Below are 24,350 nucleotides of genomic sequence, written 5' to 3'. Positions count from 1 at the left end.
TCACCTGATTTTACAATCTCATATCGTTTGTCTGATACAAATTCTACATATTGTTCCAGGTCTCAAAGTTAACGATATCCCCAGTGCCAACGCCGGAGCCCTCGCGCTCAGTGCAAACGAAGACGAGCAGCCAGAGTTCCCAACAACCAAGGATTTCAGGCAACTTCCTTCCCACCCCATCTCCCGACGAAACTACAGTCAGATCCTTCTACCCAACCCCACGAACATCTTCGAAACCTTCGCAGACCTCCCAATCCCCTAATGACCAAGTCACTCAGCACATACACGTGCTGCCGCCTGTGCAGATCCCTCAACTGAAACCTCACCAAATCACCATCAACTTACCACCTCCAGATCTTCAAAGAATAGTTCAGAATCCATCATCCTTGCTACCTTCTCAATCTAGAGTAATTGTAACAGCCAAAGCAAGCGTTAGCGACGAGTCTGGTAGACCATTAAATACAACGCAATTAGTCACTCTTCCCTTGCCGACGATCCCAGCCAGCTACGATGATTATAAAGAGGGAGACGAGTCCTTTGATCCGTTCTATAGAGACGTTCCTAAAATCAGAAACAGCAGAAGAATCTCTGAAGAATTTAGAGGAGTTTCGAGATCTAAAAGATCTGTTAGTCAGACCAAGAATTCCATGGTTTCTTTTGTCTATGCTGGGAATTCTAAACGAAAACGTGATGGGCAGATGACAGGTGCGAATAAGAAAGATACAGAAAATAAAAGTCAGGATTTCGCTTCCATTAAGGAAAGTCTAATGAGATTTAGGGATATTCTCTTTGGAGAAGACTTCACTGAGGACACTCTAAGAAGTGTCTTTGAGGGAAGTAGGCTTCAAGGACTTGGTTCTGATAACGAGAAGAACAATTCCAAGAGAGATTCGTTAGAAGATTTAGAGACAAAGGCTTCTAAAAATTTTAAAGCGAGGGATTATGAAGAAGACGATGTTAAAGAGAAGGAAGACGAAGAGACGGAAGATGGAGAGACGGAAGATGAGGAAACGGAAGATGAGGAGACGGAAAACGAAGGGACGGAAGACGAAGGGACGGAAGACGAAGGGACGGAAGATGAAGAGACGGAAGATGAAGAGACGGAAGACGAAGAGACGAAAGATGAAGAGAAGGAAGATGAAGAAAGTAAAACTAAGCAGTCAGGCAGATTAGAAGTTCCTTTGGAAATAGATACTAGGGACTCTGATGCCGAAGAATACATTGACGCCGACGAGGAAAAGGATGCTATGTCAAATTTGAAGAATGTTGAGTCAGATTTGGAGGATATCGAAGTGGAAACTCACGAGGCTGAGAAAGATGAATATGTAGATTTTTCTGATATGAAGCATAAGCCTAATAATGAAACTAAATCAGACTCTAAACCAAGAAAGCCAGAAAATACATTAGATGTTGTTATTCTTGATCCAGGCGAGTACATGAAGCTGAAATCCAAGGACGAAGAAGAATTTTTAAATACAACTGAAGAGGAGCAGGTTTCTACACAGACTCCAATTCTATCTTCGACCGAAGAAATCACTGGAGCAACGACAGAAGGAGATTCGGTGGATAAACAGGATTCTAAGAGCTTAAAAGACCTTGATGGCACTATTCAAGAAAGTAAACAGTCTAAATTGCAAGAAAGCGACAGTGGAAAGATTCTAGAAGAAGAAAAAAAGGAAGAGAAGCCTAGTATAGAACCCAAACCAAACACGAGAAGGATAAGTTCCAAGATCAGAGCTAGAGGAAAGATTTCTTCCAAGAGAAAGGAAACCAAAATTGAAAATAACGAACCTGTTGGATTACTTGATGATAAAGTTCCCGATCAAAAAGTAGAGACAACAACAACAATAGTGAATCCTGAGGCTGAACAGATTGACAAGCATATATTCAACGAACCAGAGTCACAGACCTCGAAAGATGTCGATATCAGAGCTGTGAATAATCATGGAGGCAACTTGAAGAAACTTCAAACTGGTAAAGATCACAGTACAGGGAAAGACAATCGGAAGAGTGAGGCTAACGAATATGAGACTCTAGAGAAACAATCTAGAACTTTGGAAAAGGATGAAGAAAACGTCGAGATTCTGGAAGGCGAGGAGAAAACAACTGTTCCAAGCTTGGACGAAAAAGAAGTTGAAGAGAAGAGAAAGGTCGAGGAAGAGTTTGACGAAGAAGTGGAGCAGCCTGAAGCTCCTAAGAAAGATCCTTTTGTAGAAGAAATGAGCTATTATAAAGAAGAATCTTCGATAGAGCACGAATCTATGGAAGATGAATCAACCACAGTCTTTAGCAATGAAGGTTCTCAGGATGATCAGCAAGAAATGGCTAAACATTCTCGTAAAGGAAAGATTATGAAGTTTGAGAACTTTTCGAAAGAAGTGTCTTCTCATAGGCAAGCTAAAAGCAAGAAAAATGAAAATGAGAAAGAGGAAGGAAAAGAATCTCGTGAATTTTCGACGATGAAGAATGAAGAGATGAATTCCGAGGAAGCTTCCATAGAACATTACGACTCTACCGAAGCATTCTATGAAAATACATATGAAATGAGTACAGACGATGAGTACAACGATCCTGGTAGCTCCGAAAACGCCACTATTTCCTCAGAGCATGTGACTTCGGAACATGTGGCTTCTGAAGAAATGCCAAGTTCTAAAGAAGAGACTCTTGAAGAACATGAAGACGACGAATCTGTTTTGAGTGACCAGGAAGAAAGTACGGAAGGAGTTCTTAAATTCACCGATGAGTTGCCTAAAGATAAAAAGGAGGACGTACTAGAAACGAAAAGACCCTCAGAATCTCTCGAGAATATAGCTCACGATTATGTAGATGACAATTATGAACCAGATAACTACAAAGAACACGGGTCTTCAGACTCTAACAGTCTAAGTGCAGAGAAAATTCGTAAGGAAATGTTGGCTGATGATAAAATGGAGGACGCCAAGAAAGAGAATGAGGAAGACAAGCCAGAAACTACCACGGAGCCTCAGAAAGATCAGGATGTGGAGACCGAGAGTCCAAAGGAATCCATTACGGAGAAGATAGATTTGCAGACGACAACAACCACAACTACAACAAGTACTACTACAAGTACAAGTACTACAACTACCACTACCACTGCTCGTCCCATGCCTCCAAAATTGTTCAAGCCAATCACTGCTAGAAAGAATTACAATTACATTCCTCCAACGACGACTCCGAATCCTGTAATTATTAAACCTAGACTGAGTCTGTTGAATCCTAAGCCAGCAAAGCCGCCTAAATCCTACAACGAGCTGGCACCCAAACCGGTGATCAGGAAGTTCACTTTATTAGCTCGGAAGCCAACTACTACTATGGCTATCACGACGAATATGGACGAGAATTGGACCGAAACAGTGGAAACAATGACAACAGATGTATCGACGACTACTACTGAAGCTAGCAGGAGCGAAGAGAATATATTAGAAAGCAAATTGAAGCCTCTAAACGAATCAGAAGAGAAGATGCATGCTCCTACGAAGAGCAAAAACGACCAGGACTCCAGTCCAAGCGAACAGAAGTCACCAACAAACGTAAAACAAGATCAAGAAGAAAATTTTACGCCTTATCCTGTTTCTAGACTGTCGACTCTTGCCTCTATTGTTGAGAAATCCTCGAAGGAAACCGAGTCTACTAGCACGGAGTTTGAGAAATCAACTAGTCCTAAGAGTTTTACCTTAGTGGACCTAGAAATTGTTAGTACGACAACTTTACCGATCGGTCTGACGTCCATTGAGTCTGATCATCCCGAAGAATCACCCTCGACTACCGTTAGGTCAACCATAGAGGAAGAAACCACGCTTGCTTCGTCTGCCAAAATCGCGGAACAGAATTTGGAGAGTAAAGCGACAGAGGGACCTGTCACTTTGACAGTTTCTGAGGCAATTGCTATTTCAGAAACCCCAACTAAGCGAGCTGAAACGGTGGAATCGACCACGATGAGATCTCTAAGTCGAAACTCAGCGATGTTGAGGAGGCAGGGTGGTTTTAATTGCTTGGAGAAGCAGATGTATCGTTTCTATGGTGACAATAGAGACTGCAGACTGTTTCACTATTGCTCTCCTGGGTTCACTTCAAGGCAGGTGCTTGATTTTCGATTCGTGTGTGAAGAAGGCACTGTGTTTGACGAGGAGAGCCAGAGCTGTCGTCACAACGCTAGGAATAAGGATTGTTTGAAAAGGGAGTGGTTAAAAGGAGAATCAGGATTTTGATTTGTTTGTCCTCTCTTTGTGGCTGCTGGCAACGTTGATTTTGGTAATTGGTGAATCCCTTCCCTTAGTGTATATTTATGTATATTGTTAATAGGTAAGATTCCGGAGAAGAGGGCGGCGCCTCTTCCCCTCAGCATTTGCCATAATCCCTGTACATGACGATGATGGATTCACACTTATTAAAATTAATATGCTCGAGGTAGTTCGAACAAGCAGCTCACGGAGAAGATAGATTTTAAGGGAATTTATTGTTGGAATGACAGTGCTAGAAAGTGTTCGAAAAAAGTCGTGTCGTGAATAACGGCACACCTACTTTTTAGAATTCGTTGTTTTTATGCGGTGAATGGTAACATGATTGCGTTTCCTTTCATCGAAATAAATGATGTACAGAGAGTAAAGAATAGAGAGTGAAGAAATGTACTCTGAAGTAGCCTTCAGCGACCAATTGATTCAATATTAGTTATCGCTTCGTCGATAAAGCAGAACAGTCATTGATGATCGATAAAGTAAAACAGCCATTGATAAAGTAGAACTGTTTGGTCGATACATACTTGGGCAGATAGCAAAGCTTCCAAAAAAACCATATGTAAACTAGAAATTAAGAACATTGCTGTGTCCAAATACTAAATTGGTATAAATAACCATAGTTTGCACTGTCATTAACCAACACGAAAACACGAGCAAGTTTCCTAAATATCTTCGTTCAGAGGAAAATATCAGAATCTCGCTCGTAGCAATTTATAGAACTTGATAGTTAGACAACAGCCCCTGTCTACTTCCTTTAGTCAAAAGAGCGAATCACGTCTGTTCCTACGTTGCATCGATGGTTTTCACGATACAGTCATCGATGGAGTATTCCCTCTAGCGATTCAGCAATAAATCTAACGCGCATTGCTCAACAAATTACGAACGAATGTTCGTATCGGCTGGCTAGATGCAACTGCATGAGTAGATTAACAAGGATGTACAGTAACAAATAAAGAAAAGAATTTTGAGAAATACTCGAATCGTCGTGTCGATAAAATAATTTCTTAAAAAGATCGACGTGTTTTTGCGAATTTATTTAAATCTGTAGATCCATCGATTTTCGTTCTCCTTAGCAGAAATACGGTCCCTCGAACCGAAATTCCTAATACTAGTAAATAGACTGAGGATTTTTATGCATTTATTCGAAATTTAAAGATACAGAAATATACGAATAATCAACCGTTTAAATACTTTCATTTAAATATTAAATATCATGTACATTCTATGTACATTTCCAGTCCTGTTTCAAACTTCTCCAATGTAATCCAATATAACGAAATTTCGAAATATTTTGTATCACACATACAATATATTCGTAAAAGGTTTTTATAACTCATCGAATACATTCACGAGCTATTCTTTTTGGTTCATAAAAATGATGAATTTGCGTAAATATCCACAGTCTACAAATAAATGTATAAATAGACTCCGCATACACATATGTATATCATAAATATATATATTTTTACATGTGAATTTATCCCGTTACAGTTTTAGCGATTTTTTAGATAGGTAATCGCGACCGATAAGTGTGTAGAACGTTTAAAATATGGTTTCAAAGCGTGTACATTCGATGGTTTCTGTAAATATCCTGTGTCCCTCTGTAGAGTAACACGTTATCGATGTAAGAAGCCCTATACTGTGTTAATAATAATTGTGTACTACGTGCAATCTCTTGTTCGTCCATCTGCACGATAAGTTTTTTATTCTTTATTTATTTGTATCGATTTAGAACGTTTAGTTAATTGTTTTCTTTTCTCTTCCCTTTGATGTTCTCATATCGAGAGTGGCAACAAGATTTTTTTCCATCTTTATTTAGTATTGATCGCAGCACGATTAATCTAATCTTCGTTCCTAAATATGTCGATTATTCAATGATGGAGGAGGTAGCCCGAAATAATTGAATTTGATGAAATGTGTAATTTCGTATAATTAAATAACGATTGTAAATATAGTCATCTCTCAAACCACGATATCGTAATATTACTGTAGCTTAAAATAATAAAACACGTGAGAAATTATCTGTTTTCATATACCATGTCACCAAGGGAGATATATTTATTTTCCAATCTGCTAGTGAAATATCAATAAATAACTTTCGCAATTTCTTTGAATCCATTAAAATACCAGATTACACCTTTGTTCTAATAAGTATGTAATGAACATATTTATTTGAATAATATTTATATTATCAATATTATAATACTATAAATATCAATATTTATTTAGTAAAATATCTAATTCTACAAAAAATATTTTTTCCACGTAATAATACACATTTTTTCTCAAATAAATATATAAATAATGTGTATCCGAATACTAATAACAATAAAGCACACGTATCATTCGCATGGAGTATGTAATTTTAAATGTCTTATTATTGTAAACACGTGCGTACGCAAGCGTAGCGTGTGTAGCTTCTGATTGGTCAAGCGTAACGCACGTAGCCTCTGATTGGCTGATACACAGTATTGTCCTTTTAATTGATTATCAATTTTTAATCGGTTGTACACGTGCGAAATTGAAGAAATAGGATTCTTTTGTGTATCACGAGCATTGTTTACATCACGGTGAGAATATAATTTAATTACTGACGTGATTAGTGCTTGGATATGATTAAGTATATCTCTGGAATAATTCCGCGACTCTTTACGAAGCTATCCGTTCCACCAGGTAATATAACCTATACGCGAACGACATCGCAGAAATTCGTGACAATGGCTAAAAACGTGAAAATCGGAACACACGATGGCACTTTTCATTGTGACGAAACTCTTGCTTGCTTCATGTTGAAGACGCTGCCCAGATATAAAGATGCAGTTATAGTGAGGTAAGATATAGAGCTATTTAGTGTATTTAGTGTAATCAGATTTTCTTATGGAGTTATATAGGGCAATTTGAAATGAGAATGTTATTACGAATGAGAAGTATGCAGGAAGTATGCATAAAGGAGAGAATTAATTAACATAGAGTATTGAATGTACTTGTAGATCACGCGATATGAATATTTTAAATACATGTGATATTGTGATCGATGTTGGTGGAGAGTATAATCCTTCCAAGCATCGTTACGATCATCATATGAGGTATGACCTGTTTTTTAATCATTTTGGTATAAAGCTAATAACATAGAGTTTATTCCTTTAATTTATGAGTCAGAGATTTCAACGAGTCAATAAGCACAGTAATAAAGAAGCCAGGTTACGATTCGACGATAAAACTGAGTAGCGCTGGTTTGATTTATTGCCATTTTGGCCATGAGATTATCAAGCATTTGATTCCACAAGCAAATGATAGCGACGTAGAATTGATTTTTAAATATATTTATGATACATTCGTTAAGGAAGTTGATGGTATAGATAATGGAATTCCCATGTTCGACGAGAAACCTGTGTAAGTGTCCAATACTATTGTTGCACAGTTAAGATATCATTATATTAAATTACTTACAGTGTGTTGTCCATTTTAGATATTATATCAGTACAGACTTATCATCCCGTGTGAAATTCTTAAATCCTGCATGGAATAGCAAGGATATTAATGTTGATAGTCAATTTTTGAAGGCAGTTGAATTAACCGGTCAGGAATTAGTGCAACGTATTAATTATGCTGCAAATGTTTGGTTGCCTGCTAGGTTCATTGTGCAAGAAGCTATTGACAAACGCTTTGAGGTGAATAAAACAAGGACTTTACAGTTTATCAGTGTTTACCACTTTGTAATTAATAATTGCACTATTAGAGATATTGTAACAAATCATTGTGCATCTTCGAGGTGACATTTGCATAGATTTGAATAGAATAACATTCTGTTTGAATAGAGTTCAAGCATTAGAATACATGGCCATTGTTAGTTGTATAAAAATGTATCATAGGCATTTCCTTACTGCGATATTATGCAAGAGAAGATTCCTTTCTCTCTTATATGTTAACATAAAAATATATCCTACCAAGCCTTTCTGTTATACAATTTAAAGACATGTTCAAAGAAAAGCTATGATAAATATCTGCAGGTTGACCCTAGTGGCGAAATTGTAGAATTATTACAATTTGTACCATGGTCTCAGCATCTTCATACGATAGAAAGAGAACAAAATGTACAGCCACCGTTAAAATTTGTAATTTTTAGAAGTAGTGATAACTATAGGGTTCAAGGCATACCTATAAGACCTAACAGTTTTGTGTGCAGGTATTTATTCAAACGACAACTGGATTATTTTTGAAGCTTTTAACGTACATTATATTGTTTTGTAGGCTGTTTTTGCCAAAACCTTGGGGAGGTTTGCACAATGAGGAGCTTGCAAGCGTCTCTGGAATCAAAGATGTTGTTTTTGTTCATTCAAAACGATTCATCGGTGGCCATCTAACCAGAGAAGGAGCGATAACGATGGCACGCAAAGCTCTTGAGCTATCTGATAATAAATTCAATTAGAAACAATTACATTTTAGGATTTCAATTGATCGAACGTAAATTCAATATTTTATATCACGTTTCGTGTACTTAAAACAGGTCCAAAGTATTTTAAGGGCGAAGACAATGCACAAAAATAAATAATAATTCGTAAACAGATTATTTATTATGCGAATCCATCGTATTAGGTCATACAAAGATAGCACGATACTTTCGCTGCCTTATTTCACACATATAACATTCAGTTGCAATTTTTACGGTATTTAGTAAAAAAAATCCAGAACAAAGACAGCCGAACATTTTACAGAATTATTCGTCCATTTCATATTCAAATAGTCCAAATATTGAATAAATTGAAAAAAATTATTTTAGAGTTGCGTCGTTATCCTTTCCAAATATTCCTCTCAGTGGCAATCAGAGATTTTCAACAGTTTTTGCGGCCGCATCAGCGTGTGCTGCAAAATGAGCTACCTTCGCTCGAACAACTTCCGGAGTGTCCACTACTCTACCATCAGGACCAAGGGGAGCACCATATCCAAATCCATAAGCATAAGGTGTTGAGGCGTAAGCCAGGGCACCGTATGGATAGAGTCCTAGATTCTTCGCAGCCTCCTTCAACATAAAAAAATGATGGAAAGTCAAATATTAATAATACTATACATTTTTCGGCTTGAAACGAAACATTTACTTTATTAGTAAATGAAGGGAATATATTTGTAAAAAAAAAAAAAAAAAAAAAAACAATGTAAGATTCTGCTCTTATTCTCACGAGTGTTTAAAAATTCCTTTGCAAATTTAAAATATTTCTAAAGAAGAGGAAAGAAAACTTTTAAGTACAGATCCTTGAACTTTTCCAAGGACTTTCTTCTCCATTAATACCAAAAAGACTGAGTCGTTGATTTTTCAGATTTAAAAAAACTAATTGCTCGTAATTACCAACGCGTGAGCAGTCAAGTGAGCAGCTTTCGCCTGCGCGACCTCAGGTGTATCGACGACACGACCATCGGCGCCTATGGGCGCACCAGGTGCAGGTGCATAAATACGTAAGAGAGCCGGCACGTGAGCATAGCTGAGTGTGTTCCTGGCCGCCTCGTACGCCTGAGTCGCGAGGTGCGCTGCTTTCGCCTGTGCCACTTCCGGCGTGTCCAAAACGTGGCCGTCGTAGGCTAATGGCACTCTGAGGTAGCTGTAAGGTATCACTGGAGCCACGTATCCGGGCTCTGCGATGGCCAGGGTGCAGATTGTAGCGAAGATGATCTGCAATTTGAAAAAGTACTTTGACATTTTATTCTGTTAACCGAGGAAGATACAAATTTTAGTTTGTTAACTGCAATTTTTATAATTGTAACTGTAGTTTAATATTAATTAGGTCAGAGTTTGAAAGAGCAAGGTTGATGGAAATGGAGTTATGGTGGAAAATGAATTCAGTGAAGCGTGTCTTTGCGTGTGAGGCAACGTGTATTTTTCAAACACTCCAAGCATAATTAGAAATAGAATAACGAGCAGCAAAGAAGGTTCCTTGTAGTTGAATTAATTCGGTGGGATGTGATTTAGCGTTTAATAGTTTGAAGCATAGTGAAGATAATTAGGTAAGAGGCGTTAAAGAAACAAGTTAATGGAAAAGTGTGATGAAGCGTGGAAAGAACTTTTTTATGGTTGGTTTGACGACTGAGCAGGCATACGAATTGCAACTGTTCATATAAAGAGGCTCCTGTTAGAACGTGGGATGTTAGTATGTCAATGACGAAGAAACCTAGTGACACGGAAAAACTCGGTTAGTTATTAATAAGTAACGATTGCAGATTCCTTTTTTTTTTCGATTTTCATGGTCAAAAAACTAATTATCTAATACGTAACAACTTTTTATAGTAATTAATATACAGTGTACCGATTTTTCTAGTAATAATTGTAATTTTGCAGCAATAGCAATTTAATTTCTCTATTCGTTTAATTTAATTCAGAAAAATTGCGTGTACCTAAATTATCGTTAATAATAGTAAGAAAACGGTCTCGTTTCTAATTATCTAATAACAGATAAATAATCATTATATTTTAATAATATTTTAACGATCAACGTTCCAAAGTTAATAACGATCGATTTCTAGATCTATACAAGCTATCAAATTTTACAAAGAAAGATTTCTAAACCTACAAAGAGCTATTCATTTCTACGATAGTCAAAATCAAACACGTACACGATACTTGACCGATCAATCTTGCCCTAATTAACCAATTTTAAATTGACGTAAATTCAAGAATTATTTAACGAACTATTTTCTGCTCACAGCGCCCTAATCTGAACTACCACTTGTTCAATATCCTTTGAAAACATCCTCACCAATCATACTGCCACGACAAAAAGGAAAATCCCTGGATATCCATACTCACTATCGTTCTCATGGTTAGTCACGTGGAAAAGCGCTGCTGGCAGATAGAATGTGAATTTTCCAACCAGTACTCGCCCTAAAGTATCAACGGTGATGTGCTGCCCTGTCGAGCCACGGTGTCTCCTTTTATATAGGTGAATCTGGTAGGGAGTCGTCGACCCGTAGGAGGGGACCACACCCTGGGAAGCAATTGGTACACCTAAAGTGGTGACATTGACATTACTCTCTGGTCTGTCCGTCTCTTGTCTGCTCGTCTTTCAAAAGGATCTGTCGAGGTCAGGTGCAACTGGTGAACTTACTCCTTGGAGTCCGACAAAAATTGCCAACCATTCTCTTTTCTTATAAATGGTACGTTCGTTGTCCCAAGAAACTGATATCTTGGGCGAATAGCGATAATTTATATTATTAGACGGCGAATCCTCGTGCAAATTCATAACGTAGTTTCCCAATATAATTAGAAAAATAGAACTTAAACAGGAAATTCTATATATATTTGTACATCTCCAAATTTGATTTTTCACTGGATGTGTGATGTGGTTAAATTTGTGACGATTCGTAGGAGGTTTGGTATTTGTTATGTTACTTGTCAAGTACAATTAAATATTTTTACTCTGAATGGATTTTCCTGTATCTTTGAACGTTTTAAAAAAAAGGTAATTTTTCATTCGATCGCGAAATACACAAAGTAGTGCTTTTGATTTTATAGGGGGTGAGTAATAGTTACTCCATTTCTTGTACTTGTATTATTAATCGATATAAGTAAAGTATTTCAAGTATTACGCGTAAGTATTGCAGCCACTAGAATACTTAATAGAATATTTAGAGTACTCTCATTTATGTGGAAAATTTCGATAAAATTCTCGCGTGGTATTAAGTATTCTACTTAAGTAAAATTATCTTTTGCGTATTTTGCGAGTGAAAAGAGATAATTGGAGAATTTATACCTTATACTTTATCTTTACTTTTACAGCTTGTTCGCTGCTGTACGTTTTAAATGATCGATTTTATCAATTCCATGGGTTATAAAGCATAAATTGATTTATAAACTATTTAGTACGGTGTTTTCAATACGAGTCGAGGGTAAGATATAATTCTTTTGTTATTTATAAGTCACTAAATATAGCTATTAAGAAAGTTGTAAAGTGAGTCGTTGAAGGGCTAATTGAGAATTCATGGGTAGGTGACAGTAGTTTAAGCATTTACCAAGGTAATACGCTTTAAGTAAAAATGACTGAAGGATACAAATAATTATGTTACATTTCACTTTAAGAAAATGAATATTTCATTCTTTAATTTGAGAATATTTCATATTTGACAAATGTTTCGATACATCGAACATTAAATTGATCGATTCGATACTTCTTTAAAAGAAAGTATTTGCATATGTAGAATTAAAAAAGTTTGCCTTCGTAAACAAATTTTTGAGTCATCACTTTAAAGAACTTTCTAGAACTATTATATTCTATAGTCTAATTGTACAATCCCACGTACAAAAAATTGGAGAATCGTTATTTTAGGATGTCGATTTTAGAGTATCGATCCATTGTATGTATATTCACGGAATACTAATTTTATCGACAAATCCAAGTTTCGTGCGATTTTTCAAATTTTCTCAATTGTCCCAGCTTTCCCAATTTCCGAAATTTAATGTTTTATTACATTTCAGTCAGCGTCGTAAATTTTCACACCTTCGCGTAACACTTCGTAAGATGTAATCCGTACATTATGCTGAAACAAATCAATGATCGTTCCTTTAACTGCTCTCATATTCGCATTCTTTCCCACGATAACTATAATAATACAGATAATAGTCGATAATCGAGAGATACAAATTTTCGATCGAAAATGGGCGGGAAAATGTAAATAATGGAAGATCGCGTGCGATGTCGTAATCGAATCAATATCTCAATTATTATTCCGAGAAACAAGAGTACAACCTTGATATGTATGTAAGCCACGGATTCAGGGAAAGAACAGGGACGAAATGCAATTAAATGGGAAGAAGGGATAAAAGCAGAAGGAGTAGGAAAGGTAACTGATACGTTGATCAAGACGAAGGTCGTCCCGCGTCCTCGGAATAAACAATCGTACGTGATTGGAATGAAACCTTTCTTACCAATAAAATAAAAGAAAAAAAGAGAAAAGTGGAAAGATCGTAAAAAAGACATGTGTAAAATATTGGTTTGCTTTCGAAGTCGTATCTCTGTTTCTCTCACTGATTCTAGCGTAATGAAGTTATTAAAAATTTGCTTGGCGTTTTGTGTAGCATTAAGGAGCGTGTGAAAGAAGAAATTGAATTTTGGAAGATTTTATTGCTCAAATTCAGTTTTATTGCCAATATAACTTTTCTTAGTAATTGCGGTTAATGATTTAACGAATTTAATATTTGCGATGCTCGAGTATTCTCGATGCTTGATATTGAAAATGGTAACTTTTTCAATGACGTAATGTTTCCAAATTCAACGTCCAGTATCGAATATCGAACGATAGAATATAAAACCCAACGTCGAACAAAATTAAAACGTCCGATAGAATTTTTAAAATACAGGCTTGAGATATAAAATAAGATCTCTAGAAAACTAGCATCGATGTATAAGATATTCTTACGTAAACCCATCCAAAGTTACATAAATTTGCTGCGATCGATCTAGTCTGAAAAACTGCACCCTACAGAACTAAAAAAACGCAAGAAACATACGAGACACGAGACAATGAAATCAGCAAAAAATCAATCCGTGCAACGACGTCGTATTGAAAAAGTGATTGCGCGATTCGCGTGAATTTCATAGCCAAACAATTCTGTTTTGCATAATAGACATTTTTCTATGGTCACGCACGTACGCTTTCGATCACGCATATAAAGTTCCGTTTTTTTTTTTTTTTTCGATCATAGCTCTCCGATAGCAACTAAACTATCGATTGTTACAAAACTATTTAAGTAATTTTAAATTTGTTTTAGCGACATGCGTCTCAGGTATTGTTGTAATGTTTCGTTTTAACATTGTTTCAAGCGGATGAAATTTAGGCCTCTTTTGTGAAATTTTGAATAAAAGTCTTCTACTTCGTATCTTGCAACAGACACCATTGTTCACTTTGGTATAATTCGTACCGATTAATACAAAACTTCCGTCTGCACTTCCAACGCAGATAGCACGATACGATAAATTCCAAGAAAATGAAAACCGCTATTGTTCGCAAAAACTATTTGACTCTGACGTAACCAAATGTCATAAAAAAAATGAATACTCCAAGTATCGAACATGCAGAAAATATTCCAATTAATAAATAATTTTAAGCATTTTAAACACTCACCGCTATTCTGCACGAAAGGAAGACGCAGCGTTCAGAAAATGCGGAGAAAATCGCGTAGATCGCGTAGTATGTGGCGTGGGCGGCGCAGTAATGCATAGATGGATAGATACGTTGAACAAAAGCCCTTTCCACGGGATTCCAGGGGATCTCGTCACGCGGCATTGTTTTTAATCAGCGGCTATCCACGCTAACCAGTTAAGGGTCTCGCTAAACGTTCGTCGTGGTGCCATTAATTGGCACGCTGTGCTCGTTGCGTGGGCGGTGGCGCCTGATTCAGCCGAGAAGAACGGGAAGCAAGCGTAAACGTAATAACGATACACGTTGTGCGAATGTTGCACCAGGTTTGGTGTCATTCGACCGAGGCCACGTGCAAATCGTACATTGCTTCGGAGATTTGCCAACAATTAAATTTGGTGATTGCGATAAATTTCACTGGCAGGTACTGTAGCAAAATCCTTCCATCAAACGTTAAAAATGTTCCAATATCTCCACTTAGGAAGGAAAATCATTCTCCAAAATCAAGAAAATTCAAAACGAATCGATACTCGAGTTTCCGCTGCGATTAAGTGACCGCAAATTTTAAGACGCGCGTAAAGTTCTCGTGAAAAATTCAAAACAAACTGCCATCGAAATCCAAGCTGTAGCCAAATGACGCGAATCAATGTGCGATAACAGCGAAAGAATTTATCGAAGCCTTCGTTGGAATCCGAGGGAGAACGTGACTTCCTCCTTCCTGATACAGGATCATTCTCGAACACTATGGGACGATTAGGCGTGTCACTAACCCGCTACACATTTGCCTGGACGAGGCCAGGGACGGTTGTCGACAGGGAATGCCTGTTGCACGTATCGAGCATCGACATTCACTCGATTATTTACGCTGCTCTGCATCCAGCAGCGCATGTCATAAAAGACGGACTAAACTTCGTTTCGATTGGCATTCGGACATGACAAGAAACTCAAAAAAGCGCCATGATCTTTTTTGTATCCGCGTCTATTTCGAATAGCAAATAAGAAATTATTTAGTTTTTGCGACGTTACGTAATGGTAATCGAGGAATTCGGTTGTCAGAGAATGTCGAAGAAAGGCGTATCTTGGATCTGATGAGGTTTTGTAGGCGAATAAAAAATGGACAGGTGATTGAACTTTTTAAGGATCAAATTGGAACGTCGTTTCAGGATATTTGGGAATTACATTGGTATATTCGGTATTTCGTCAAATTGATTTATATAGAAAAATTGGGAATTTCAATAGAAATTTTAATTAGTTACTCGAGAAACTAGTCTAAATTTCCCATTTTCGTTAGTGTCTGTGCTATTGATATTCCACCTAATATTCGTCGTCGCTGGGAATTTTATCAATGTTAACGCGATGAATATATATTTTATCAACACGAACCAATGATTCAATTACAATAGAGCTTCGAAAGACAGAGACAACCGCTTCCCTTGATGGTTTATTGATCCTCGCCCCTATGGCTTGTCATATCGCTGTACTCTATTGATGGAATATAATAATACCGTGATTACGATGATTGATAGGTTCAGATACAGCCACTAGGATAATCCACGTTAAGTGGCGAATGCGTGCCGCGTGCTGCTGATAGAATAATCTCGTTAAAGCTGGATTTTAACTTAATCTCTCGAGGGGTTTTAACCTGTGACTGCAACGCAGACATTTCGTCGTCGAATTATGTACATATTTGGAAAAATCGTATTTGAACGTTTCTCTAAATTATAAAGATGAACGAAAGATATTAAAACAGACAAATAAAGGAGGAAAATTCAGAAAAATCTACCAAAAATAGCTCAAATAATTACAGAGTTAGAATCTCGCTCTCAATTCTCTTGCTGCCCTCGTTTTAATCGAGTTATTGACATTGACGCGAGATCATTAATATTACGTTAATCACGGTTGCGTATCAATATCGATTACTCAAGCAAGCGTCGCTGGTTGGAAATTTCTTCGTCATGGTTTCTCGAATTCTTTCGTCCCCCGGCAATCGTGCGTGAAATATCTGGTTTACACAGAATCTCGGTATCAATTACTCAACAACGATATTTCTACGATCGTTTCGACCAACGACTGCCGTTCGCGACAATTCTATTTTTACGAGACATAAATTATATATCATTTTCATCTGTTTTTTTTATTTACCTATATCTTTCTTTCTTTTACGTTAATTTGCGTATTATTCCATTAATTCCATAATTAGTGAAAATAAAATCGTGTGGAATTTTTTGGAGTGTTTAATAAATTTAAATGAAATTTATCATTTGACAAATCTTTTACACAGAAAAACTATGCGATAACATTCGCACAGAAAAATTGCCAGCCGAAAACGATTGCTGATAACAACTACTGTAGCATAATAATAAAGCAATAATTTATTGCACAAACCTATACTGTATTATAAGAACGGAAAAAATATTTGTACTTGTACTTGTCCATATCAGAATTGAATTGCACGCTGATCAGTCAGGTCCCATGGCTTGCGCCATTTTCATTGGTAGCAGGCCACGAATAATCAGTGGAAAATGATTCCATCGTAATGAACTTGTCCCAATTAGGCTGTGGACGCTCGTTAGAAATGATTGTTCGAGCACTGGGTGTCATTGTTCTGCGTTTCGCAAAGTATAATTGCCCGAGGGCTTATTAAGAACTCGGGCGTAGCTATACGTGATGGAATCTCGCAGAATTTGCATCGAACGCCACGTTCGACGATCTCTCGATTCGTTATTGACCATAAGCGCCGCGTAAAATTAGCAAACAGAGAAATTTGGTCCCATGCAAGATGGATAAAGTGGACTAATTGGTTCTGTATTGCGCAAGGAAGTGGATAATTATATTTACGCGTAAATTGTTACTACCGAAGCAAAGCTTACCCTAAAACACAAGTAAATCGGTCGTTTTTCAATTTTTCGTACTTCTCCGTCGAGTCACCTTTTTGTAAACTATGAAAATGCAACACCAACTACTTAAAATATCCCGAGAAAGCCAAAATCCATTCGATGAAGCAACGTTCGCCTCAAAATCCAAGCAAATCCGTCGTTCTTCGATTCTTCATATTTTTCCATCGAGCGAGCCCTGTATAAATCGCGAGAACCAACCCCAATTAATACAAAATTCCATTTGATTTCATCAATCCTGACCGATGCAAAGTTTCCATACGACCAACCCTGGCCAACATAAATTTTCAATTTAACCAGCCCTAGTCGGGCAAAATTCTCAACAGACCAACCCTAATTTCTCTTTCGATCGCTATGGATCTCTCCGGTGAGAAATTGACGCAACAAATCTTATCCCATCCATTTCTTCTATCGCTGTTGATTTCTTCTGCCGATCTCTGTATCGGTTCGCTGTCGATCGATCGCACGACTCTCTTTTCCCGCGTTGCCAAACAGAAATGTCTCTCCCCACCCATTATTATGTGAAAATCAAGCGGAACGCGTGCGTGTGCGCGCGCGGATATTTCACGTACACCGGCGTGTCCGCTTGTTTAGCTGTTCTAAGTGGGCGCCCGTATTGTTCCACGACTATATAAGGTGTACCACGGACCGTTCGACCAGCAGAAAAGCATCAGGTCGTGGATCATGGCTAACATGAGGCTCCTCGTGAGTAACGACCATAACATTACACGTTTCGTAGAGTTTCGAGTGGCGGTAGACAGTTTGTAGATCACTATCGTATCGTCGTTGGTGGATTGCGGATGTTTAGGCATCTATGGGGAAATAAAAGTATTTCGTTCGTTGCAATACTTGGAGGATGAAGCTATTTCGGTTTCACTCCTTTGATCTTGCTGTAAAAGACGTGCATTTTTATTCACATCCGCAGTCTAGCTATGGCGTTCGGATCGAATTCGAGAAATTCGCGAAGATATTAAGATCAAGTTTGGTTTCGATAGACGACGACTAGATTCAGTCGATTTTTCCGCGCAAAACTATCGTGTCCCTCGTCGCAATCTTAAAATTGATGCAATCGTATCCTATCGGCCAAGACTAACAACACTTGGAACAAACATAAATTTACAATTGCGAAGCGTATTTTCTTCTCAAATGATCGAATCGCTTTGATATTAACGTTTCTTCGCTTTCCTTCTTTCCATCTTCAAATATTTTCTCTCGTTTCAGCTTCCTTTCTCGTGTCTCGTCCTCTCGGCGTCCGCCACTCCAGGCTACACAGCCTACGGGGCAGCGTACCACGGTCCTCCAGCACCCCTGGCTCACGATGGAAGGGTGGTCGACACACCGGAAGTGGCTCACGCCAAGGCAGCTCACCTAGCAGCTCACGCAGCCGAAGCTGCCAAAGCTGCTCCACTCGGCTACGGCGATTATTCCGATGGAAAATACGAAGACTACAGCGGCAACTACGTAGCAGCGACTCAGAACATCTACCACGGTCCGCCCGCGCCCTTGGCTCACGACGGAAGAGTAATCGACACACCGGAAGTGGCGCACGCCAAGGCTGCGCATTTGGCAGCTCACGCTGAACAAATTTCGAAGATCGCTCACCTCGCTTACGCTGACCCTTATCCGCAATCGCATTGGTGATAATGGGAAATGAGTCGCTATACTCGGCGCCACTGATGACAGAATCGTTGAAATTTTTTGGAGAAACAGCAAGGGATGGGAGAAATTTGAAAAAGAGGGAAAATTGTCAAATATTTGTAATATGTCGTTTTTTTTTGACAAAGTCGTGGATTAATTGGTATTTCTGGGTTTTACTTTACTCTCTGTTGTCGGTGTGCATTTTTCGGAGTTCTGTTGATGGAATTGTTTATAATAGTCCAATTTTTCTAACCTCGTAAAGGGGTTGTGTATCATATAATGGAAGGGAGGGTTCTTTTGTAAGGTAGATGTAGATCGTGCATCGCAAGGAGGATGTTTTGTTATGTTGGTGAAATATTTTCATTAAAGATTGCAAGTATTTAACGGACATTTTATCTTTATTGTATTTTCTATCTAATCCTGTTTCCCTTTTATACCTTGATGTTCTATGAAATTTGCATTTTGCTCCTGGTTATTGCGTTCATATTAAAACAAAAAAATTGATATCTACTCGGATTCGATAAAGATTTGTTCCTTTACTTACAAATCATAAATCAATGCCAAAATAGATTGTTTCGTAGATGGTATCTGTGCACCCTTGTCGTTTCAGTCAAGTGTCCACGAATTTACGAGTAATATATAGAAGATGAAAACAATCTGGTGTGTATTGTAAATGGATTCTTGAAGTAACTATACCTACTGTACTTAGGTAGAACTCAAATTCATTCAGCATATGATAACGTAAAGATATACTATTGTAGAGTGCAAAACAGGAATAGACAAATAAAAGTCAGTTTACAGTGAGCTACAGCCAGCTCGTATCTTTCATCCGACTTATCTTCATCCGACGAGTTTTCAAAGTGTATCCTGCTGAATTTTACGCTTTCGTTGCATTTCTTTCGCCAATCGTTTCATACAAATTTGGCACGAATAAAATTGTATAAAATACATAAATATATTTTACAAATAAGATGCTATTGTAAATGAAAGTAACTTAGAAATAAGAGTAATTTGCAAATATAACGTATTTGCTAAATGTTACTTACAGGTTGCCAATAAGATAAAAAGTACGTATCAAAATATACGTGAATTACTACGTATTATTACTTGGTAAGCTTTGTTACGATTCAGAACAGAAGCGGATCTTATTGAAACATTTACCCACGTATAAAATACACATTTTATTCAAAATCTCAGTTTTATAGACTAATATAAATAATTTGTAAAAAAAAAAAAAAAACGCACGGATACGTAACATTATAATTTGCTTTCGTTTAGAATGTGAAGCAAATGTTATTAATTAGGGTAGACCGAGGCGAATCGGATTATAAAAATGTAAAAACAGATTTTAATCAAAATTTGTATATGGAAACATTTTTTGCAATGATCTAAGAAAACAGTATAATTTGTTTTCACTTGCAATAATAAGCAATTACCAGGTGTTGTCTATTGTCCTTTATGAAATAATTAAATTTATAACAAGCTCTCTCTCTCTCTCTCTCATTTTGATTTAATTATATACTGCGTAAGAAACTGGTGTTCGGCATGGCACGTCCCGACCACGTTTGTCTGTCGTTATCAAAGCGTTGGCGACAAGCTCGCGCAGTTCCGCTCAGGTCAGCACGCGAACAATGCGCGATGGTGGTCTTTGAACCGGCACCAACTGTCGCAACTCGGTTCGTTATTTCAAAAGAAAGAAAGAAGGGGAGAAAAAAGCTTGGAGTAAAGAACCCAATGCACCGGTTGTGACGCCGCGTGACAACACGCGGGATCGTAAGAGGTGGGTGAACACGGAATGGGCGACGATCGATGGAATTCGTTTCGTCCACTTGCTGTGGGCACACGATGAAATATCGCTCGGAGGATATAGAGAGTGAAATGCTTCTGAAACACGTTGTCGCCTCGTGTTACGTACCTATGCAAACTATACCTGTTTTTGTAATTGCCCATTCTGTCATTCTTTGGAAATTAGGATAGAAATACCTTTCAGATTTTTCGATTTCCCGTGAAATATTAAGAAACTATGTGTGGATACAGAAGATACAGAAAGCACGAGGAAATCAAAATATTACAGAACATTGCAATGCTAAGATAATTGTACAAAATTAATTTTGCTTAGTAGAATCAGTTATACGATAAAAACAGTGTTCATTTCTTGACGAAATCCAATCGATGGGACACGCACTTTCTGACCAGCACTTCACTTCTTACGAAAATGTACGAAAATGGCTCGATGACTGGTTTGCCTCAAAAGATCGATAGTTCTTTTGGCGTGGCATCCACCAATTGCCAGACAGGTGGGAAAAATGTATAGCTAGCGATGGGCAATACTTCGAATAAAATATTTTTAATCATTTTCATACAATAAACGTGTATTTTCTATACAAAAATTCCGGTTTCATATTTATATGCCTGGTACTTTTCGGAATAATTATGAATCGTGCAGAATACGATTCGTGATAAAAGAAAAGTTTAATAACAGCAGAACAAATTTCTTGGAGACGGGAATTCTTTAGATATGTCTTCGCAAATTCAAAGTAAATACTTGAAAATGATACTCTACGATTCTCGACGTGTATCTTCCTATGCGGGCGTTGGAGTCTCCAATTCATTTGTAGCCGTAACTTTCGTGCTTGTGCGGGCGTCAAAGTCTCCAGTCAGGCTCAATAGAGTTTTCATCACCATTTTTTTCGTTGTTCCCCAAGCTCCCAAAGATATTGAAAAAATTCTACGATACTTATCGATATCCTCGTATAATTTGTTCGATTATTACATCAAGCATTTTAAACTTTTTTTCCATAAAAATAAGGAAAAATATATATGTCGATCTAATAATAAGATTAATTCAACTACACAACAATCGTAAGCAACGAAATTAATCAATTTTTAAATGACATATTCCATGAATTTGGTGGCCACTTTATTGAAAATGTATCGAGAACGTTGTGACTGCATCCGCGATGACGTGCGTGTCCACGTCTCGCGCATAGCGTCGCGTCGAGGCAAGTTTTATTCCTGACGAGGTTACGGGACACACGGTGTCATTGTTAATGGCTGGTAAATGTTACAGAGCTGGGCAAGGCAACGTTTAAAGCAGAGCATTTTTCTGGGTGTGGTTGTATACCCCGTTGTCGCGCACGGGGTGGGGCACGCGACGACGCCCTGTACCCCTATAAATTCGACGATAGCAGATTGTGGAAGTCATAATGCGGATCACAAGCTCTGTCGATAGTCGCTGGATCGACCTGCGCTGAGCTTCGACAACATGTTCCGATATATTGTGAGTATTACGTAATTTTTTTATCTTTAATTTTAGTTGAATTTCTGGTACAAATGACTTTGGAAGGCTCGAATGTTTTTTGCATTGCTTTTCGATGGGTTTGAGCATTCACTTTTTGGTTTGCCTGTTTGATTGAAATTTTACACCTGCATTTCGTTTCTTACAGGGATTTTTCTTTTGAAAAATGCGTATGTGTGTTTTTGGTGGGAATCATCGTGGAAAGTGATTATTTTTTGTACGCTTTTTCAAGTAGACTCGGATATATTTTTGAGAATTTTGTTTCATTCTTTCTTTTCTAACGCAATTTGACGTTCCTTTCTTTTCCTTTTCTTTCGGAGACTTATTTTGAAGCGTACGTGCTTCAGTTTCTTGTTAGAGGGAATTTAGATAGCACATGTTTCTCAGGGTAAAAAGTCAAAATAAAAATATATGTATTCTATAAGTGAATTTCGCTTTCTTTCAGATTCTGATTTCTATTATTTTGAACGTGGCCTACTGTGCGCCACAGTGGTACGGAGGAGCCTATGGTGGTCACGCGGCTCCAGCCCCATTAGGAGCAGATGGACGAGTTGTAGATACTCCAGAAGTTGCTCAATTGAAAGCAGCTCATTTAGCTGCTTTGGCTGATGCAAATGCGAGGGCACCCAAGGGACCTGGTGTTGCCGGTCCTTACCCCGGCCCTGCTGGTTCCTACGCACCTGGAGGCTATGCTCCGCATTACAGGTTTTGCATATTGTCTCATAGAACAGGAATTTCTCTCTCTCTCTCTCTTTCTATATATATACATATATATATAAAAATATATATACTATTAGGAAGAGGAAGTAGGAAGACAGTGAAAAAATTCAGATATTCTTGTTTCTGGCCATTTGAAAATTGGAATTTTCTATAGAAATCAAACTTTAGTTAGAACATTATAGTATTGCTTTATTGTACGAACAAATACATATTCTACTTTGCACTAAGCGAGTATAAAATTCTAGCGTGACTATTATTTTAAATATGGAATTGGTTTGAAGTTTCATTCAACTCTTGTTCCTTGTTACATCGTCTTGTCCTACGTACTATTATTATTAAGAAAATTAATTTATTTTCCAGCGGACCACCAGCTCCTCTCGGACCAGACGGCCGCGTGGTAGACACACCGGAAGTGCAGCAAGCAAAGGCAGTCCACTTCTCCTTATACAATGCGGAGGCTCAAAAAGCTCCAGCCGGTCCAGCTGCTCCTAATCCGTCATGGAATCCTGCGGGTGCTCCCTGGAATCCCTCTTGGAATGCTGGCAACAATTGGAATCACTATTAAATTGGCGTTGATCGCCGCAGAAGAAGAATCAAGCTGACAGAAAATATTCACATTCGCCCATTGTTATCGATGATTCGTGAGAATTTGAAAAAAATCCCCTTGAGTCGTCGAATTTCAACTACCTCCAATGAGTTTTCACTTCGACAATCAACGAAATATTTCTCTCGGAATTTTTCTATAACGTCTTCCGTATCTTTAAGCTCTCTTCCTTCTAGCTCTCTCCCTTTTCTGTGATTCTGTGTTTCATCTACCTCTTGATCGTCTGTTTTTCGCCCGGATCTCAACGAATTTTAGTATCGTTACTGATTAGAAATTATCGGCTCATCAGATCATATTACAGAGACGATAAGTTTGCTTAATAGAATTTCGTACAAGTTTCGTACACTTTTAATACAGTTAAATGCAAGTGAAAAATTGTTGTCGAACTTTGAGAAACGATGTATGCAAATGTGCACGGAAAGCGAAATCGACACGTGTGTTTATCGTCGAATGGAAATGAAATAACGGTGGTCTGTACCGTTACAGATATTATCGAGATAAAAATGTCCTCTTGTCACATTCCTCTTCAAGGTGATCTCTTCATCGCTTTCGCACTCGTTAGTCAAGGAAAGTTTGCGTTTGCGTGAGAATTAACCTTTGCACGTGAACTATTCATAGATATTATTCAATGCTATCGTGTTTTCCCTCTCTTTTTTTTTTTTTTTAAATAATTACAGCGATACATATACATTTGTAAATTATCGTGCGTGTACATAACGGAGAAACGATTGTAACATGAATGAAACGAATAAAATGCAGCGAAATGTTTTGCTGAAACAAGCAAGATTAAAAAGTCGCTCTTCTTAATTGCAAGAAAA

At 37.8% G+C, this 24,350-nt stretch overlaps 5 protein-coding genes across 11 annotated transcripts in view; 4 read left to right on the top strand and 1 right to left on the bottom strand.

The window, feature by feature from the left end:
* Nucleotides 1–5,927, top strand: part of LOC126874823 (FK506-binding protein 5-like) — a 61,664-nt gene extending 55,737 nt beyond the window's left edge. For both annotated transcript variants that reach the window (XM_050637262.1, XM_050637261.1), the window contains exon 7: nt 60–5,927. In XM_050637262.1, the coding sequence (XP_050493219.1) occupies nt 60–4,229 (4,170 nt within the window). In that variant the 3' untranslated portion in view covers nt 4,230–5,927. The remainder of the gene's footprint in view (nt 1–59) is intronic.
* Nucleotides 1–9,037, top strand: part of LOC126874844 (MYG1 exonuclease) — a 212,020-nt gene extending 202,983 nt beyond the window's left edge. The window contains exons 2-8 of one of the 3 annotated variants that reach the window (XM_050637357.1): nt 6,784–6,826; nt 6,930–7,086; nt 7,247–7,342; nt 7,416–7,649; nt 7,726–7,927; nt 8,267–8,442; nt 8,508–9,037. In XM_050637357.1, coding sequence (XP_050493314.1) covers nt 6,974–7,086; nt 7,247–7,342; nt 7,416–7,649; nt 7,726–7,927; nt 8,267–8,442; nt 8,508–8,685 — 999 coding nt within the window. In that variant the 5' untranslated portion in view covers nt 6,784–6,826; nt 6,930–6,973 and the 3' untranslated portion in view covers nt 8,686–9,037. Of the gene's footprint in view, nt 1–6,727; nt 6,827–6,860; nt 7,087–7,246; nt 7,343–7,415; nt 7,650–7,725; nt 7,928–8,266; nt 8,443–8,507 lie in introns of those variants that run through there. The other 2 variants (XM_050637356.1, XM_050637355.1) reach the window with 2 other exon arrangements.
* Nucleotides 9,038–9,063: 26 nt separating this feature from the next.
* On the bottom strand, nt 9,064–11,181 carry LOC126874855 (cuticle protein 18.7-like). 2 transcript variants are annotated; one of them, XM_050637375.1, is made up of 3 exons: nt 11,053–11,181; nt 9,601–9,921; nt 9,064–9,276 (listed from the first exon to the last, which is right to left on the bottom strand). In XM_050637375.1, exons 1-3 carry the CDS (start codon nt 11,062–11,064, stop codon nt 9,079–9,081), a joined length of 531 nt encoding a protein of 176 aa, XP_050493332.1. In that variant the 5' UTR covers nt 11,065–11,181; the 3' UTR covers nt 9,064–9,078. The 2 variants fall into 2 exon arrangements, with proteins under 2 accessions (XP_050493332.1, XP_050493331.1); XM_050637374.1 differs by lacking the exon at nt 11,053–11,181 and having other exon boundaries at nt 9,601–9,955.
* Nucleotides 11,182–11,250: 69 nt separating this feature from the next.
* LOC126874857 (pupal cuticle protein-like) lies at nt 11,251–19,298 on the top strand. 3 transcript variants are annotated; one of them, XR_007693047.1, is made up of 2 exons: nt 11,251–11,399; nt 12,022–14,357. XR_007693047.1 is itself a non-coding variant. In XM_050637378.1 (2 exons), the coding sequence occupies exons 1-2, from the start codon at nt 11,397–11,399 to the stop codon at nt 18,911–18,913; spliced, it is 423 nt and encodes a 140-aa protein (XP_050493335.1). In that variant the 5' UTR covers nt 11,285–11,396; the 3' UTR covers nt 18,914–19,298. The 3 variants fall into 3 exon arrangements, 2 of the variants coding, with proteins under 2 accessions (XP_050493335.1, XP_050493334.1); XM_050637378.1 differs by lacking the exon at nt 12,022–14,357 and adding an exon at nt 18,494–19,298 and having other exon boundaries at nt 11,285–11,399; XM_050637377.1 differs by lacking the exons at nt 11,251–11,399; nt 12,022–14,357 and adding exons at nt 15,670–17,977; nt 18,494–19,298.
* Nucleotides 19,299–21,855: 2,557 nt separating this feature from the next.
* LOC126874856 (cuticle protein 2-like) lies at nt 21,856–24,339 on the top strand. Its single transcript, XM_050637376.1, has 3 exons — nt 21,856–22,190; nt 22,654–22,913; nt 23,289–24,339. Exons 1-3 carry the CDS (start codon nt 22,176–22,178, stop codon nt 23,491–23,493), a joined length of 480 nt encoding a protein of 159 aa, XP_050493333.1. The 5' UTR covers nt 21,856–22,175; the 3' UTR covers nt 23,494–24,339.
* Nucleotides 24,340–24,350: the final 11 nt, after the last annotated feature.

This window comes from Bombus huntii, chromosome 16, assembly GCF_024542735.1.
Source record: "Bombus huntii isolate Logan2020A chromosome 16, iyBomHunt1.1, whole genome shotgun sequence".
NCBI classification, from domain to species: Eukaryota; Metazoa; Arthropoda; class Insecta; order Hymenoptera; family Apidae; genus Bombus; species Bombus huntii.
The sequence above is the reverse complement of the archived record's forward strand: the minus strand, read 5'-3'. Positions and strand labels throughout refer to the sequence as shown.

Excerpts from the sequence above, each read along its gene's own strand:
- LOC126874857 (XM_050637377.1), top strand. The coding sequence starts at position 17,957 with ATGGCTAACATGAGGCTCCTC. Across the intron at positions 17,978-18,493 it reads TGGCTAACATGAGGCTCCTC|CTTCCTTTCTCGTGTCTCGT; the intron begins GTGAGTAACGAC and ends CTCTCGTTTCAG.
- LOC126874856 (XM_050637376.1), top strand. Across the intron at positions 22,914-23,288 it reads GGCTATGCTCCGCATTACAG|CGGACCACCAGCTCCTCTCG; the intron begins GTTTTGCATATT and ends TTTATTTTCCAG.
- LOC126874855 (XM_050637374.1), bottom strand. The coding sequence starts at position 9,948 with ATGTCAAAGTACTTTTTCAAATTGCAGATCATCTTCGCTACAATCTGC. Across the intron at positions 9,277-9,600 it reads ACTTGACTGCTCACGCGTTG|GAGGCTGCGAAGAATCTAGG; the intron begins GTAATTACGAGC and ends TTTATGTTGAAG.